This window comes from Cebus imitator, unplaced genomic scaffold, assembly GCF_001604975.1.
Source record: "Cebus imitator isolate Cc_AM_T3 unplaced genomic scaffold, Cebus_imitator-1.0 Scaffold5, whole genome shotgun sequence".
Lineage (NCBI taxonomy): Eukaryota > Metazoa > Chordata > Mammalia > Primates > Cebidae > Cebus > Cebus imitator.
Window position 1 is genome coordinate 15291773 of NW_016107320.1, and position 19124 is coordinate 15310896.

At 40.1% G+C, this 19124-nt stretch overlaps 1 protein-coding gene across 2 annotated transcripts in view; it reads right to left on the bottom strand.

Annotated features, from left to right (window-relative positions):
- ZMAT4 (zinc finger matrin-type 4) overlaps positions 1-19124 on the bottom strand; it is a 367372-nt gene that overhangs the window by 162787 nt on the left and 185461 nt on the right. For both annotated transcript variants that reach the window (XM_017537215.2, XM_017537226.2), the window contains exon 4: positions 8375-8531. In XM_017537215.2, the coding sequence (XP_017392704.1) occupies positions 8375-8531 (157 nt within the window). The remainder of the gene's footprint in view (positions 1-8374; positions 8532-19124) is intronic.

A 19124-nucleotide genomic window follows, 5' to 3' on the forward strand; every position in this document is an offset into this window, starting at 1 on the left:
CTGTAATCCCAGCACTTTGAGAGGCCGAGGCGGGTGGATCACGAGGTCAAGAGATGGAGACCAAACTGGTCAACATGGTGAAACCCCGTCTCTACTAAAAATACAAAAAATTAGCTGGGCATGGTGGTGCGTGCCTGTAATCCCAGCTACTCAGGAGGCTGAGGCAGGAGAATTGCCTGAACCCAGGAGGCAGAGGTTGCGGTGAGCCAAGATCGAGCCATTGCACTCCAGCCTGGGTAACAAGAGCAAAACTCCCTCTCAAAATAAATAAATAAATAAATAAAAGTATGTCAAAGAATATTTTCTGAAATAAAGGTATAACCACATCATAAAAGCTCCTGAGATCATCAACTGTCTTATACCACCATGTGATCACTCAAAAGAGAAAAGCAAGTTTACGGTATTGAAAAAGATTTGTGAAAATCACCTAAGCCATAGGCTCCACTCCTTGTTAAAATCTTTAGTTTGATCCAATCATTGATCTCTTGTTTCATTAGTTATCAACCATAAAACAAAAACTGAGGCAGTCTTGATCTAATCATTTCCCCAAGCTTACTATGACCCAGGGCATGAAAATTATGGCTAAAAGAATTCAGCTCACCTCACATTGCTAATGGATTTAAATCCTACTCACTGTAGGACAGTCATGGACTAACTGGCATGGTTTCTCCTGTCAGTGACACCACGGAATCATTACTGAAAGAGAAGTGTCTTTGCTGTCAGCCACTTGTATCACCTTGGGTAAATGATTTCACCCCTCTGGGCTTCAGTTTTCTCACAAGGAATCTGAGAGAGCTAAAATAACAAACACTAAGCCCCTTCCAGCTCTGCAATTCTGTGAATCTATTACTTACATTTATAAGCTTAGAAAAGCCAAAACATCACTGGAACAAATGCACTGATCTAGAGATGATGCAGCTGAACATGCCAGTTTTCCTAATTTAAAAGAAAATGCTCCACTATTACGACGTGCCTGTTTGACAAACTATTGTTTGCATCTATTAAAACAAGCATCTAGACAGATTATGCCACACAAACCAAATAACCTGATTCAGATGAAAGAACTGCTACGGTTTATAAAATCTTATATGCAAATATGAGGTGCTGATTGAACCTAGAGTGCATATATTATTCAAAATTTGAATTTATGTAACTTTCAACAGATCTAGAATACCCTGATCCTTACTTATTCAACAGAGAACTTAAATAAGCAATTCTGTGTCTGGCATGGAAATTTATGGAAAAGTTCTGAAGCTCTGTCTCTCTCATTTTCAACAGGATATAAGGAAAGAAAGAAGAGAACTAACAAGATTTTAGAAGAGGAATATACAATAAACACACGACACATGCAGTGAATGAAATCACTGCTCATCTGTTCCTTTTCTTACATTGTTTACTGTTCCTGCAAATAAGAAATACTTGATTTAAAGTGTATAAATGTCTGTCTTTGTTGCTACCAGTCCACTTAGTGAGAGCTTTGGATTTTGAAATGTTCTGTTCAGTAGGTGAGCAAATATCAGTAAATCATTTTATGAAACATTATGTATTGCTAGAAATGAAAGAAAGGTCCAGGACTCTGCAAATCAAAGGTTCTGGGCTTGACTTCCAATTCTGTATCTTACAATGTAAAATCAGGCAAGTTATTCAACCTGCGGGGTCTGTTTCCTCTTCAGTAAATTGGATATAATAATACTGTATGCTTCATGCTTTTTATGAAGATTAGGTGAAACACTGCATGTGTTGTTTCTGTATAACATCTTGACAATTATCGGTTATGATTATTGATTTCATTATGAAGCTAGATGGAGTCTATTCAACTGTATGTAGTTTTACCACCACCATCACACCCAGAATCTTTTAAATAGTATATATTCTTATTTAATTGTTGAGAGATAAACAGGCTTTTTGAAACTTATTTTATATAAATGTAATGAATAGAAAGCACTTTTGCTATGAATATAGTCTATTCTTGTTATTCATGATAGTTACATTTTACAAAGTTTCCAGGAAGACTGAAATAGCAAATACTGATCATTTGCTCCTAGGAGAAATTCAGGGTTAAGTTCCTAGGAATTTGTGGTTAGAAGATTTTGATCAATCAATAGACAACCTGGATGTATACGTGTTTCTGTTTAACTATGTCTAATTTAATATAAATGTTTAATAACTTTAAACACACCACCAATGGCACTGTAACTCATGTCTGAATGAAGCTTATTTTCTCAGTAAGGTTCATCACAGCCTTCTTGTACTTACTGAATGTTAGATAACATTTCAGCACTACCCTTGGGGGCCATTTTAAGTAGCAAAATCACCAACAAAAAGCACAAAAAGTGCAAAACACGTAGCACTAAATACACTACAAAAAGAGAGAGAGGGGGGCTTGTTTACTAAATGAGAGCTGAAACATGAAGGCAGAATGTCAGCGTGTTTAACCTCAGCTGGGAATGTGCACTTGGCATGACTCACATGTTTCACAATTTCACACATGTCTGGGAATAACCCCAAAAACACCAGCAGTATTAATTTGGAGTTACAAATAAATCATAGTGGATTCATCAGTACAAGAACCCTCAAACAATGAGTCTTGACTGTGTGTGTGCATACATTTGTATGTATTTACATACAATAATATATCCATTCCACACTTAATTTGTATGGCAGGCACTATATCAAGTATTTTACTTATATCTTCTGACTCACTATAATAATTCTGCAATGTGGAATTTTTATAGTGAGACACTTTACCCATAGCAAATTCAGGGCTGAAGAATTAAAACAACTTGTGAATATCCCCCTGGACATAAGCAGAATTTAAAACTGGGTCTGACTTTATGGCCTCTGTTTGTGGCCTCTGTTATTCTGTATATCACCTATTTTACAAAGAGAGAAGTTTTGTAAGATCAAGCAAGTGGACAGGAATGATAAATTCCTGTTAAATTGGAAAACCACTGTTTTTTTTTTTAATCATCATACTTGACTAAAATTTAAATAACCAAGGTAACTAATTTGAAAATAAAACTGTAGACACTTAACTATGTATCATTATTCTAGTGTATGCTTCCAATTTTTACACATCCAGCAAGTACTAATTAAATGCCTACTATGTGCCCAGAGGTACAGTCATGAACAGAGACAGTAATAACCGTGGTCCCTGCAGAGCACGCCTCAGAACGGTCCTTCATCCATCCAGCCTTGTTAGCTAAGACACACATAACCCTAGGGCCACTTCAAACTTTGAAGGGTCAGAAATGAAAGAAAGGTTATTGTTAAATTTGATGTCATTACCTGACAAGCTAATGATGTCTGGGAATTATATGAAAGATTGCACTCATATCCATTTTCACTATGAATGATAGATGTGTTCATAAAAGCTTATAACTGAAACAATAACTTTAAGTGATAATGTAGCCACCAGGATAGATTAGACTCTCCTGTAATATCATACAACCACTGAGTATCACAATACAGGCTTATTTCTTGTTCATGCAAAGTCTAATGCAGTTGAATGGCTCTTTTCCATCTGGTAGCCAGGACTTAACACACAATCAATTGCAAGTCTGGGGAAGATAAGAAGCAAATGGGTGTCAGATAAGCAAAGTCTCTGCTACAGACAGAGATGAATGTTCTTGTTAATGCAGGATAGAACCTAACCATTCAGATTATGCATAATCTTAAAAATCACTTTGATGAATGGTGGAAAATAGAGAATACCTATAGTTTAAGGATTTTTTCCCATACATCAGATTTCTTCCCATTCATATTTTTTTCAAAAGAAAGTTTCTAAAGAGACCAGGTAAATGATGTTTTCTTCAGGATTTTGATGAGATCTTGCTGATATGGATTTATCATAAAAAAAGGAGGTTGGGGGAGGAGAATCAAGAGCTGGCAGGCACAGAATCAGAGCCTGTGATCTTTACCGGCTGCCAGCAGTTAACTGGAGTTTGCTCATATACTGGGTTAAACAGTGTCCCCTCAAATGTATGTCCCCCAGAATCTCAGAATGTCAAGTTATTTGGAAATAGGGTTTTTGCAGCTATAACTAGTCAAGCTAAAATGAGCTCATACTGGATTAAAGTGTGCCCTAAACCCAATGGCTGGGTCTTTTTCTCTTTTTTCCCTAAGACAGGGTTTCCTCTGTCACCCAGGCTGGAGTGCAGTGGTGCAACCTCGGCTTACTGTAGCATCAGCCTCCAAGGCTCAACTGATCCTCCCACCTCAGCCTCCTGAGAAGCTGGGACTACAGGCATGTGCCACCACACCTGGCTAATTTTTAATTTTTTGTAGAGAAAAGGTCTCACTACATTGCCCAGGCTGGTATCAAACTCCTGGGCTCAAGCAATCCTCCAGCCTCAGCCTCCCAGAATGTTGGAATTACAGTTATGAGCCTGCTCTCGGTCACATGCTTTTCACTAATCCCTACCCCAGGTACCTCCCCAGCTCCTGACTGGTACACATCTGGAAGACTGCTTCCATTTTATACGGAAACTCACACCATCCCCTGTTGTGAGTCTCCTTGTTGCACGTTCTTCAGGATCATCCAGGATCTAGATCAGTTGTCAGCAAACTTTTATGTAGAGTCACACAGCAAATATTTTAGGCTCTGTGGCCTGGATCATCCCTGTAATAAAGACTCAATTCTGCCACTGCAGCATAACAGCAGCCACAGACAATATGTAAATGAATGAGTGTTATTCCAGCAGCTCTGCTAAGCATTTCAGAAATCCTAGTAAATATGCACCCATCTAGAGAAGGCAACTCGAGTTGCAACTCATTCTGCAGGAGACCCAGAGGATGCTTGATCAAAGTGCAACTTGAGGAGGTGGAAAGGTAGTGATTCACAGATCCCAACTGCTCACCCTCATCAAAGTATCTGGCAGAAGCAACGAGTTGTGGTTTAATTATTCCAACACAGAAATCACCGCAGTTCAAGAGCCTCTTATTCACTGGGGTGAGGGCAGCATACCTGAGCCGAATTGTTTCTCTTGCATGTTGATTCAGTTGATTGTCTTTTTTATGTTTTTTTTTTTCCTTTTGTTTTTATTACAGAAACAATTTGAAGCCAACTTGGTTAATTAGTCAGAGTGGTTCCTAGAGGAGCACAAGGCAGCCACCACGTGGAGGGGGAAGCCCTTGGAAGCTGCTGCTCAGCGTGGCTGTAGACAGCCAGGGAAGATGGCATCTGGACTCCATTCAGGGAGCTTCACCTGACAGCTCAGGGGGCCACAGCGTGGGTTTTCTTTTCCAGTGCCTCCAGGTCTTTCTCCTGTACTTGCAGTAACTTGAGACCAAGCCCCAACCTAAGGCTAGAATTCAGCTCGTGTTTTGTTCCCTAGGCACGGATTCCAGCCCAGCATGCTCGTATTAAATGGTGGTGTCCTGCCATGGTCTTCACAGCCTATCCTTTCCTAGAACTCAGCACTGCAGCAGGCCAGGATCTCCCTATGCCAGCACACTGCTGGTTCTCCTGTGCGCTCCCTGGGCCCAGAGCCTCTGACACTGGTGCCATCCTCCTATCAGACGTTCAACCCTTCATCTGGGACATCCCCCCAATGCCTACTTCTGCCATTGGGGCTCAGAAAATAATACCTCAAGATGAAGACCCAAGCGGCAGCCTCAGAAGCAAGTTTTTCCCTGAAATTCTCCTACCCTCCTGTCCCTGTCCCATTCTCATCCAAGGCTAGCCTGGAAACCCTCTTTTCCAAGGAAGGTCAGAAACCAGAACCCCTTTCTCCCCAAAGCCAGTCATAAAACCTAAAACTATTACTCTAACTTTCCCCTCATTCCCCTCACCTTTCTGTGTAAAAACTGACCATAAAGAAATTATGGGGCCGGGTGCAGTGGCTCATGCCTGTAATCCCAGCACTTTGGGTGGGGAAGGTAGGCAAATTATCTAATATTGGGAGTTCAAGATCAGCCTGACCAACATGGAGAAACCCTGTCTCTACTAAAAGTACAAAATTAGCCGGGCATGGTGGCGTATGTCTGTAATCCCAGCTACTTGGGAGGCTGAGGCAGGACAATTGCTTGAACCCAGGAGGCAGAGATTGCAGTGAGCCAAAATGGCACCATTGCACTCCAGTGTGGGCAACAAGAGTGAAACTCTGTCTCAAAAAAAAAAGAAATTATCTGACCAATGTTTGACAGTAGGGCATTAGAGCCCCTTTCCAGAAAGAGTCCTGCCCCACATCCAGAAGGAGGGAGTGCTGCCTGGAGAGACGAAGAAGACTCTAGACAGAGAGGCCCTGCTGGGTGTCCCCACTCCATCCAACAGCATTAGATTGCTCCCTTTTTGTACAATCCATCATACATGCCCCTACTTTGCTGAATCTAACATAAAAATGTCCAATTTCTACTGCATTTGGGTCTCATTCCAAAGGCTGTCGTGTATTCGCGTTGCATGCATTTGCATGCCTTCTCTCCTGTTAACCAATCTGCCTCATGTCTGACTACTTTCCCTCTAGTAGGAGCCCTTGCTTTCTCTGCTCCCTGCCAACAGCTGGGTTGACACCAGCCCAAGCCAGGAGCCAGGTTAGCTTCCTAGGCACTCTGATCTGTCTGCTGTTGCTAATTTCCAAGATCCTTTCTGCTCAAAGCAGCTTCAGAGGGGAATGGATGGAAGGGCACGCTCCAGAGAGGGGTATGAGCTGGGTGCGAAGGGGGTGCTGGCACAAGGCAGGCCCAACCTAAGCCACAGCTGTTCGTGCACCACACCCTACTCACTCCCTTCTTGCCTACCGAGCAACCTGCTTTTTGCAACAGGGAGGGCTGAGCCAGCCCCATGAACAGCCAAGACTAAGCCATTAAGTAAAGGCTGTACTTCGTTTTTTCTTTTTCCTTTGGAGTATATTGATGACAGCTAACAAATTGCCCCCAAGTTCTAGTTTCCAGTTCTGAGGGTGTTTGAATTCAGGAAAACAACCAGATGCTCGGTTGTCTTGAATCTGTTTAAATTCATGAAGAACTAGTTTTGCCATGTGGCGATATTTTGTTTTTCAGAAAGAATAACTCTCCGTTTGCTAATTGATGTGATAAACAAACACACACCTTCTCCTCTTCCATCATTACCTCCAAAATTTAATTTAACGGTAATATTCTGCTTCAGCAAAGAAAACAAATGGGCTGGTTACTCATTCATGGGAAAACAGGTAAAAATTTTCCAGTGACTGTCTTTTTGAGGTGTCTATTTTAAGAGATTTGATGGAGAGTAGGTTACAAGGTGAATATGCAACCTTTCAGGGAGAAAGACTGGCTGCTCATCAAATGCTGACACACAACCTGTGCCCCCAAACACAGAGCTTGTCTCCAGATTTCATGTGCTTCGCAAACCCATCTTAGGCCTGAATGTCACAGCCCCCTTTATAAAAACAATGCTGTTTAGTTAAACTAACTAGAAAAATACAGTAAAATGAATCCTTGTGATTCTCTAGTAAAACAATATGTTTTTCTTAAGAAAAACAGTGGTAAGGATAAAAGCCAAGCATTGTTTTAGACTCTCTCCAGTTTCCAAAATACCATTTAAAAAATAATTACACCCACAGTTTATGCATGATTCATTAGACAGCAAGATAAAATGTACTGCTAAATTTCAATTGCAATGGAAAGAGTAGGCACCATGAAATATGCCCCCAACTTCTTCGGATTATAACCTGTTTGGTCACATTTCTGCCACAACATAAATCTTGTCCAAATAGTCCATCTTGATTAAATTATAACAGTATTTTAGCTTTCATGATTTGATAGGCCTCTGAAGAATTTATTTTAGTTAAGCAATTAGAAGGTCAAATAATCAGTTATCAATATTTAAGCTTTTACTTGTGAAAGTTAATAGGCTTGAATCACAGGATCCCCTGCAAAGATGATGAGAATGTCATCTCAGGAAAAAAAAAAAAAAATCAGTTCTTGGCACACTAAAGCAGTTTTAAAGATTACAGTTTTTCTTTCTGTTCCTCCCAGCCCTCCAGGTAAAAAAGGATGATATCCTACTTTATACAGACATTGAAAGGGGGTCTCTCTATTGCACGTAACCTAGCATGCATGATCCACACTGATTGCAGACGGAATCTAGAAAACAGAATAGATACCACATCTTACATAATACATAGTAGGCATGATAGACAACATCTTGCAGAATGCACACAGCTCTTCAGCAGATGCAAGCTGATGCATTATTTCATTGGAAGGAGCCAGGCTGTTAGAATGAGCACCTGAAATGGTATTTAGACAGCAAGGTCTGCTGAGGTAGGCCACCCATTCTTTAGGCTTTGAGTGACGTCTACCACTGGGCTCTGGTTCTGGCAACTGCCTATGAAAGAGGAGCATGATCCGCATGGCAGGCCAGCGCTTGGTTTTCAGGGTCTCCGCATGATCATACCTGTGGTCTTCAATGGGGTCTTCTCTCCTAGCAAGAGTTTTAACCTCTTGGCGTGGATTTTGCCTTGATAATGGGAATCGGCCACCACGGCCGAAGTGAATGACATGTTGCAGAGAGTGCAGCACTTGTTCTTATCCACCATGTCAGCATCACTCCCCTGTGTGGAGAGAAAGAAAGGCCACGTGTGAGACAAACTCAGGTCTCGTGATTTCTTTTTCCCATTCCACTCCTTTGCAAATGAGACTTATCCCAGATGAACTAGTGTGTTGAAACATCTAGTTTTTGTTCTGCAATCTCTTTTTCTTCATGATAATCATCACCAAAACTTACTCAGTGACTGAGTTTGACATACATTTAGTTAGTAGATATTAACGCCAGATACTGGGATTTCAGGACAAATTTGCAGAGATGAGTTGTCCAAATAAAAACAGGGCCCACAATTAAATGAGAGCACATTGAGCCTGGCACGGTGAAGGAAAGCAGTCTCTAATTGGACCCATTATACTCATTAAAGTCAGTAAAATATCAGAGTTCAGATGGCCTGAATTATTTAGCAGAAATTATCATTTGTTATTCTGCTCTGCTTTTGACCAATTTTAGCCTCACCAGGATACATGGCCACGATGTTCAAGATTTTTAAAGATTTCTTTAAGGAATTGAGTGTTTCTCGTAATTAACTTGAGTCCGTATCATAAAGCTATAATGACTGTGCTGGCTGGATTTTCTGGGAGAGTTTATGTAATTTTACTTTTCTTCAAGAAAGTTGATTCAGTAAATGCCGCAAGAAATGCTTAAATCCAGTTGGATTTTTATTCCTTTGTAAGACTTAATGAAAATGAATCATAATTCAGAAAAAAATAAATCCTTGGTCAGACCATGTGACCTGCTATTGTGCACGCAGATCATCAATCACCTATACTTATGAAGGGGGGGATTAATCTATGCCTCTTCTCCTGCTTAGTTAAAATTGGAGGGTAAAATAGACTTTTAGATAAGAGGTTAATCTATTCCTTAATGGTGCAGCAATAGCCAAGCTTCTCTTTGTTAAAGAGCAAGCTGGAATGACTATATGGCCCACAATGGCCCCTTCTGTTATTCCTAGTGAGCCCAGAGAGTACAATTTAAAATTGGATGGTGAGGAGGATGAGGGTGGTGACGGGCTGGAAGAAGGGAATTACATATTTTATCTGCGTAGTAATAAGATGTTCAGACTGCTAGAGAGAGTGCTGCCTTGCAAATTATGTGGTAGTTAGGAAATGAACTCCTTCCTCCTTAAGGCATTAGTCTGTAATATCTCTGATAATTAGCATTTTGTCCCTGGAAGGAAGGGTGTGTGTGTGTGTGTGTGTGTGTGTGTTGTGTGTGTGTGTGTGTGTGTGTGTGTGTGTGTCCCTGGAGCAGGAGGCTGGCCTGAAGTTCAGGAGGAGACTTGAAACATTGGGGTGGGGTGGAGGTGGTTAGCAAGTAAAAAAAGACCTCTGGAGAGAGAACGGGTTTTCCCAGTGGGTCTTTTCCTGCTAGGAAATCTAGTAGCCCCGAGGCTGTGCACATTGTCAATACTCTTACTGAGGGTTTAAAACTGAAGTACAGGCCGGGCGTGGTGGCTCACGCCTGTAATCCCAGCACTTTGGGAGGCCGAGGCGATCACGAGGTCAAGAGATCAAGACCATCCTGGTCAACATGGTGAAACCCCGTCTCTACTAAAAATACAAAAAATTAGCTGGGCATGGTGGCGCGTGCCTGTAGTCCCGGCTACTCGGGAGGCTGAGGCAGGAGAATTGCCTGAACCCAGGAGGCGGAGGTTGCGGTGAGCCAATATCGTGCCATTGCACTCCAGCCTGGGCAAAAAGAGCGAAACTCCGTCTCAAAAAAAAAACAAAAAAAAAAAACTGAAGTACATTGAGCTTTCTCCATAGAGAAAAAACAAAAAAGTACAAATACTTTTATACTTCTGTATGGAATACTACAGAGATGAAATGGACCTGAAGGGAAAGGGAAGAGTTGGCTTCCTGGCTCTCCCAAGCTGACTACCTCCCCAGCCAAGCCTAGGAGATGGCACAGAAGCCAGGGAGAGGGCACAGACCAGGAGTACCAGGAAGAGGCAAATCAGGGACTTCCTAAATGGTCCCAGCCCGTTAAATGACAAACAGTTCACTCAAGAGTAATGAGAGACCAAACTTGGTGTCTCTTTACTATATGTTGGAGGATATTATTAGTCTCACTTTAAAAAATGTGTATACATTTGAGGGATACAAGTGCAGTTTTGTGACATGGATTTATTGCATAGCGGTGAAGTCTGGGCTGTTAGTGTAACAAGGAACTAATAATAGAACTACCATTTGATCCAGAAATCTCACTACTGGGTATCTACCCAAAGGACAAAAAAAATCATTGTATTAAAAAGGTACCTTCACTCTTATGTTTATTGCAGCACTATTTACAATAGCAAAGATATTGAATCAATGTAAGTGTCCATCAATAGATTATTGGATAAAGAAAATACACACACACACACACACACACACACACACACCATGGAATACTACTCAGCCATAAAAAAGAATGAAATCAAGTCTTATTTCTTTTTTAAAGGAAGATTTTCAGGGTAAAAGGTGGTGCTTGAATTATACTGCCTTTTTTTACCTACTTATGCATGACATAGGTCAAAGCATGTAATTTTTTAAAATTAGGAACAAGTTCATAGGCCAGAACTTAATCCTCAATCCTAGAATCTGGTCTGTGCATTTGTTCATCCATGTATCCTCTTTAAAATCTGAGCATCTGTTCTGCCAATTTCAGGGAAAACTTCAGCCATGCCTGGCGTTTCTCCCTGAAGCTCTCCCAGGTAGAAATTTCTAAGGAAAGTCTAGTGGTGCCCAGACACAGAGGCCAGCATCACTGTACACAATAACTGAGAACTAGTTTCCAGGGCAAAGAGCTGCCCTTAAACTGAGTAATGAAAAACGGATTTATGGTATTCATTTACCCAACACATTTTTAAGGACTTCCTAATTGTGTTAGATGCTGAGCCAGATGAGTATGACTCCATGCCCTGTTATCAAGGAGGCTGGCACCAGGAGAATTGGAGAAGCAGACAGAAAATAAGGGGAAGTATTATAATCAAGGAATTATAGTCTCATATTGCACTCACACTTTCCTAATTGTAAGAAAAAAAAACTCATGTAAATCAGGCCTGTTTATGTGGGTTTTCATCTTTAGGCCTTTCTTGAAGGAAATGCAGGAATGCCCTTCTGAATCACTTTGTGTCTAATTCAGTCATACCAGAATCTTTCTTCCTGGTTCCTCACTTCCTTGAGGTGAAGCTACTTCGCATTTTTTGGCTACAGGGTCTTGCTCTGTCACTCAGGCTGGAGTGCAGTGGTGTCATCACAGCTCACTGCAGCTTGGAAGTCCCTGAGTTCAAGCAATCCTCTCAGCTCAACCTCCAGATTAGCTAGGATCACAGGCACATGCCACCACACTTCGATAATATTTTTTTAGTGTTTGTAAAGACAGGATCTCTACAGCCTGTTTTCCAGGCTGGTCTTGAACTCCTGGGCTCAAGCAATGCTCCTGTTTTGGCCTCCCAAAGTGCTGGGATTGCAGGAGTGAGCCATTGCACCAGTCTGAAGCTTCTTTTGGCTCCCTTTACTGTATGGGAGAAGTGAGAACCAGCCTTTGGGTTCTCTGGGTGCGTTGTACATTCTTCTTTTATAGAACGTGGAATTATTACACTTACTTGTTTTCATATTTGTGCCCATCATGAGACAGCAAAACTTCTTTAAGATCTAGGAAATTGTCTCATTGATAGTGAAGGCCCAGCACCTAGCACCACACTTACTACACTGGAAGACCTTCAAATATGTACTGAATGAATGGAGGAGAGGTTTCATTTGTAGGATCCGTAACTTGCATGACATAAAAGTCAAAAGAGGAGACAGGTAACACAGAGAGGTCTATTGCAAGCCAACATTTTTCCAACTGACAGAAAGATGGCCAGGTGAAGAACCAAAGGTGTCAACAACTTATAAACCAACTTGAGGGTTCAGTAGAGAAATATGTCAGTTTCACGATGGTAGTTTTAATATCTATTTCTAGATTTCTGCTCTCCTGGGCAATCTCATTATCATATAGAAGAGTAAAAAATAATAGAAGAGGAAAACCCATTGTTACACAATAAAGTATCATGGAATATAGTTATATCATAGTTGTAGAAGAGGGACCAGGCAATTTTAGGTACCTGACAATAGAGGGGCTCTTAATATAATTATATATACATATGTATATATGTATATATACATATGTATAATTATATATACATATATATGTATATATAATTATACATATGTATATATAATATATATAATTATACATATACATGTAATTTTATATATATGCATACATATATGTATACATATATTCAATAAGGTATCTCTAAAAAGAAACACACACAAAACAAGGTTACATGTGGATGGACTGACAAAATGTGACCAGAGGTCCCCCTGACCTAATCCTGTATTTTACCTAGGAGCAGTAGCTCAGCATTTGCCAATTCAGTGTTGATGGTAACTTTATAGGACATAACTACTGTGGAAAATGAGAATTGAATGTACTTCATTCAAGAGAAATAAAAATATATATACACATAAAAACTTTTACATGAGTTTTTATAGCAACATCATTCATAATAGCCCCAGAGTAGAAACAACTCAAACGTCTGCCAACTGCACGAGGAGTAAATAAAATGTGGTATGTCCATACAATGGCATGGTGTTTGCAACCAAAAGAATCAAGTACTGATACAAGCTACCGCGTGGATGAATCTTGAAAACATTATGCTAAATAAAAGAAGCCAGTCATTCACAAAAGACCACATAATGTATGACTCCATTCACATGATATTTCCAGAACGGGAAAATCTATAAATGCTTAGAGTGAATTAGTGATTGTCGAGGAATCAGGGGGCAGTGGAGAAGTGGGGAGAAGGGAGATAGGAGGAGAAATGAGGAGTGATTGCTAATGAGTAAAGAGTTTCCAAGGTAACTGTAGATCTGGCAGAAACGCGGCTCTGTGAATACACCTAAAATCCTTGAATTTTATACTTTAAATAGGTGAATTGCATGACATATGAATTATATCACAATAAATCTGTTCTAGAGAAAAATGCCTAAAAGAGTCATTTAAAATTATTTCAAAAGCTCAAAGAAAATGTGAAGCATAAGTTGTTGGTCTTTTTTCTTTTCTAGGCATCTTCTGCTTGAAGGTGAAACTCATTCAGGAAGTGAAAAATAATGAGGAGTATTTTGTTCATGTTGGCTCCTGTGTAGTATATGAAATTCTCTGAGCACTGGCTCAACATTCTACGATCCTGATCACCGCTGTTCATTTTGGCAGAAGACATTCTGTGACTATAATGAAACTCAACTTGCAGCTGCTACTAAGCAACACCTGAAGGCAACAGTCATCTGATACCTTCTGCTAGAGGCAGAAATAACTGTACCTCTCAGCACATACCCTGTAGTGAGGTAGAATGTCCAATAAATGCAACTATTTCCAGTGTTATGCATGTTGTTGCTTATATTCTGGTATTTAACTTTGGAGAAAAGCAGAATGCAGAAAATGATGTCTTTTCTCTCCCACTTTACTGGAACCAAAAGGCCTGGAAGTCACATTTCCTGACTGACTACAGATCCTGAGCAATGCTGTCTCCCACAGTTCTCGCTCGTGCATCCCGTTCCACTGCATTTGGGTCAAGCTGTTCTCTCTCCTCCTGACCTGTTTAAGTCACATCCAGATATCAAGTTTCATTTCCTCCTAGAGTTCTTTCAAGATGTCTGCAAATTTCATCCATGTCTTCCTTCCTGACCTCTCCTAGTCCTTAACAACCTTGCCGGTCCTGCCCTTTAATTGCTTTATTACTGTTTTGTTTTCGTTTTAGAATTGTCTTTCTAAAAACATCTTAAAGGCAGCAAATTTACAAGAACTTTAGAAATTATCCTCAGATCATCACCAGTGCCTGATGATCCAGGTCTGGATTTATAAAAGAGACTTGATAAACATGAACTAAATAGTTGAATGACTTGACATGGCCAGTCATTAACCAACTCTGACTTGATCACTTAACTCTGTTTCCACTTAATGTGATGTCTCCCTTGCTTTCTTACCAACATGATTGCTTTGTCTCAGGAAAAGGTCAATTGGCATAAAGTTCATACACTGTACTGAAACAGATATAATGGGAATGACATGTTATTGTTGTAAACAAAGGATATATCCATATACAAAAGATGTATCCTAATGGCTAGAAGGTGGGTGATGTTCAGAGTCCCATGGAGAAGCTGTAGTGTCTTCAGGAAGTCTGGCAGGAAGCCTCAGGTTCCACTGCTAACTAGACAGATATAGGCTCTGCTACTTTGATAGAAACCACCGACTCTGTGGATGAACACTCTCAATTTCCATGTTCTGGGGGGAAATGGTCATTTTGACAACAAAGGAAAGAGATAATGAAGATTTCTACTCAAGAGGGTTGAAGAACCCTGTTTGCCTTTGGAATTTGGATGGCTTTAGTTTGTTTTTACAGTCACCGAAGAAATATTGAAACAGATGGTCAGAGTAGCTGCAAGACCCCAAAAGGGAGAAATTAGCCGGAGTTCCTGAGAGAGGGCAACTATGTAAGTTAGATAAGCTCCACTAACCAAGAGAAGTGGCTCAGAAAATGCCGCAAATGAATAGAGGGCCCAGAGAGCAAAGGCGGGATGAGAGGAGTGGGAAGATCAGAGCACTTACTTCACGTTCTAGAATTAGATGACTTAGACACAGAAACGTACTATCTGTCTCTGATCACTATTCACTATTGTACCCCCAGTATCTCGAGCAGCATTGCCCAATAGAAGGAGAGTACAAGCTGTAAATGAGGCCACAATGAAATATTCTAAATGCCATATTCTTGGGAAAAAACCATGAAATTAATTTCAAACATTTTTTTCAATTTTTTAATCGACATAAAATTCTACATATTTGAAGCATATATACATTTTGAAATGGTTAAATCTAGCTAATTAACATATGATTGCCTCACATAGCTATAATTTTTGTGGTGAGAGCACTTAACATCAACTCTCTTGGCATTTTTCAATAATATAATGTATCATTAGCTCTCGTCACCATGCTGTACAACAGCTCTTAAACTTATTTCTTCTTTCCTTTCAGGATATATTCAACTTAAAAATTATTAATGAGGTATTTTATATTCTTTTTCTCATATTAAAACTTCCAAATCAAGTGTATATTTTACACTGACAGCACATCTCAATTCAGACTATCTGCATTTCAAGTGTTCAATAGCTCTTTTGAATGAGTGCCTACAGCATTAGACCATGTGGGTCTAGAACTGAGTATTTATTAAACATCAGTTGAACTTGAAAATGAATGAATAAATGAGGTGTCAGTGAATACATACATAAATAAATGCTCGTTTTTACAGATTAAGAAAACGAAGCTCAGAGGGTTTAAATAAATTCTTCAATATGTCATCTTTTCAGAAAGTGGGGGAACTGATTTTTGAATTTTTGGCCGAATTCACAGATGTGCTGGCATCTTAGGTCAGTCTTCTCGTCAAAAACTCTCAACGATGCTTTACTACTCCAAAATAAATTCCTTATCATGGCATTTAAATTCCGCTAACATCTAACACTCAACACACTTCCAGTCTTTTTCCCCACAGGTGCTTTTCAGACATAATATGCTCCAAGCAAATTGATTTTTTCAAGGTTAGGAACACCAAGCAGCCTGCCAAGAAAATGTCTCAGAATCTCAGCTCTAAAATCCTCTGCTCATCTCCCGGCTGCCTGTTCTTATTGGATGATGCAGGTGAGTGAAGATTCAGTCCCACTGAAAGGCCTAACTTTCAAATCAGGTGGGGAGCACACGTCTCTCCCACTAGACTAAGCTCCCTTCCTATCTATCTTTCTATCTCTGCCCTGGCACAGAGTAACTTAAAAATGTATTGAATGATGAGTGTTTGAAGAAAAACTAAGCAGTTGATTGAACTCTCAGGTTCCTCCAGCGGTGTTAAGGTTATCTCTGTTCACGTGGCTCATTCCAACTAGAAATGGCCCCGTCTCTTTACATGCAAGGGCCACTTAAATGCAATCTCCTCCCGCAGGCTCGCCGGGACATCCCGCCACAAAGACAGCTCATGCTTCCTCACTGCCACAGAACTTCATTCAGGCCTGCCCCGCAACCCCCTGCCTGACAGCACTAAGCATGTATCTTGTTGTTGCTAAAGAAACTTGATTATTTGGGTGAAAAGGTGTCATCTCTAACCCCTAGCACAGTGTTTTATGTAATGCGGTATTAAAAAATAGAATATTAGTTTAAAAAAAGCAGATTCAGATTCAAAAGATACTTGGTGAAGCTTTGGCTATAAGTGTGTTAGATGTCACTTATAATTACTAAACACGAAACTCCTCCTTTGTCACATGGGGAATAAAATCTATCTGCCTATTAATAAAAAGATAAAAGAATGCATTATATGGAAACACCATTTTTAATCCAGAAAATACTATTCACAAATATTTGTAGGTAAGTCAAATATATTTGTGTGTATGTGTGTGTATCTATATGTGTGTGTGTATATAATGTGTATACACAAACACTATATACACACACTGTATACACACACATTATATACACACACATATATACTCAAATAATCAAATGGTTTAAAAGAATGGATACATATTATCTCATTTCATTTAATTCATGAAATTTACTTACATTTGACATTTTCTCACTTTTTTAGTAGTGTACATGTTAAATACCATTTTTTTTCCTATTATACATCTTGAGGGTAGAAACCCTGTTTTGTTCATAGCTATATCCTTGGTGTCCATAATACGACCTGCCATAGACCATTTAATAAATATCTGTTGATTGATGAAAATTACATACATACAAAATAAAATGAGAATTTCCAGAAACTGTTGGCAGCAGTGGTATCATTTTTTTAATCTCTCTAAATTCCCAAATAAAAATAGAACTACAAAGGCAAATAAAAAAAACTCACAGGCAACATTTATTACAAAACTAGATGACAAGGTTGTTCTCATGAACCTCAAAATGTAAGTGAATGGAAATAAACCAGTAACAGCACAACATCTGCATGCTATCAGCATCTGTGCAGGGAAGTAGAGGGAAGCAGTGAGAGCTCTGCTGGACCTGGAGACACAGGAATCCTCAATAGCAGCAGGTATTCACAGAAAGCCTGACAGCCCTGTGTGAGAACAGCCGCTGATATCAGAAGCGCGTGTCCCATCCCCACAGCAGATTGTAAAAGAGGTGTGCGGAGAGCCTGGAGGAGCAGACACAGCCTAGACCCTCCACATTTTCCATACCACCCACCAGAACCTTTTTCAGGCCACGGCTTCACACTGAGGAGAAACTGCTGAGAGTAGAATCAAAACAGAGGACAAAAACAGGGGAGACAAGGCAAAGAGAAGGTTCAGAAAAATGTAGGGGAGAGCGGAGCTAATACACGTCAGTAAACAAACCATTTTGTTCTTAAATACTATACTACACACACACATAGGTGCTCTCTCTCTCTCCCAAAGAAGCTCTGTTAAGTTAGGAAAGCAACCTTGATTTATTTTTTGTTTGAGACAGGGTCTTGCTCTGTTGCCCATGCTGGAGGGCAGTGGCACCGTCTCAGTTCACTACAACCTCCGCCGACCCAATTCAAGTGATTCTTCTGTCTCAGCCTTCCCAGTAGCTGGGATCACAGGTGCCCGCCACCATGCCCAGCCAAATTTTGTATTCTTAGTAGAGATGGGGTTTCACCATGTTGGTCAGGCTGGTCTCGAACTTTCAACCTCAGGTAATCCACCCATCTCGGCCTCCCAAAATGCTGGGATTATAGGCGTGAGCCACTGTACCCAGCCAGGAAAGCAATCTCGAATCATACCTCCTTCTGATAGTTTAAGAAACAATATAATGATAATAAGAGAAAAACAGCAAAATCAAATTCTATAGAAATTCATTACTATTAAAAAGGATCAAAACAGCATGTTTATAGGCTGTGAAAACATGCCAGAAACACATGCTTACAAAAAGAGATCAAAACAATAACTTCATATTTCAAAGCGAACTAAGAGACTTTAAGAAAATCATACAAGATATGAAAGAACAACAGAATTAAGAAGCAGAAAATTCACAAATTAGCTGGGAGAACTACAAAAGGAACTAGAGGTAAAAGAATCGGCCGGGCGCCGTGGCTCACGCCTGTAATCTCAGCACTTTGGGAGGCCGAGGCAAATGGATCATGAGGTCAGGAGATCGAGACCATCCTGTCTAACACGGTGAAACCCCGTCTCTACCAAACATACAAAAAATTAGCTGGGCATGGTGGCACGCACCTGTAGTCCCAGGTACTTAGGAGGCTGGGGCAGGAGAACCGCCTGAACCCAGGAGGTTTCAAGCACTACTGCCCTCCAGCCTGGGCGACAGAGCCAGATTCCATCACCCCTCCCCCCTAAAAAAAAACAAAAAAATAAACGAATCGTTCTCTTCAGAAATGAAGACTAAACTAAAAGAAACAAGTAAATAAATACAATGAATAATTCTCTAAGACAAATAGATAAAATGAAGAATTACACAAAAATATATTAAAGAAATAATGATATACAACGAGATATCCTGGCAAGTGACAAATTAAAGACAAAGATAATCTTATATATATATATATATATATATA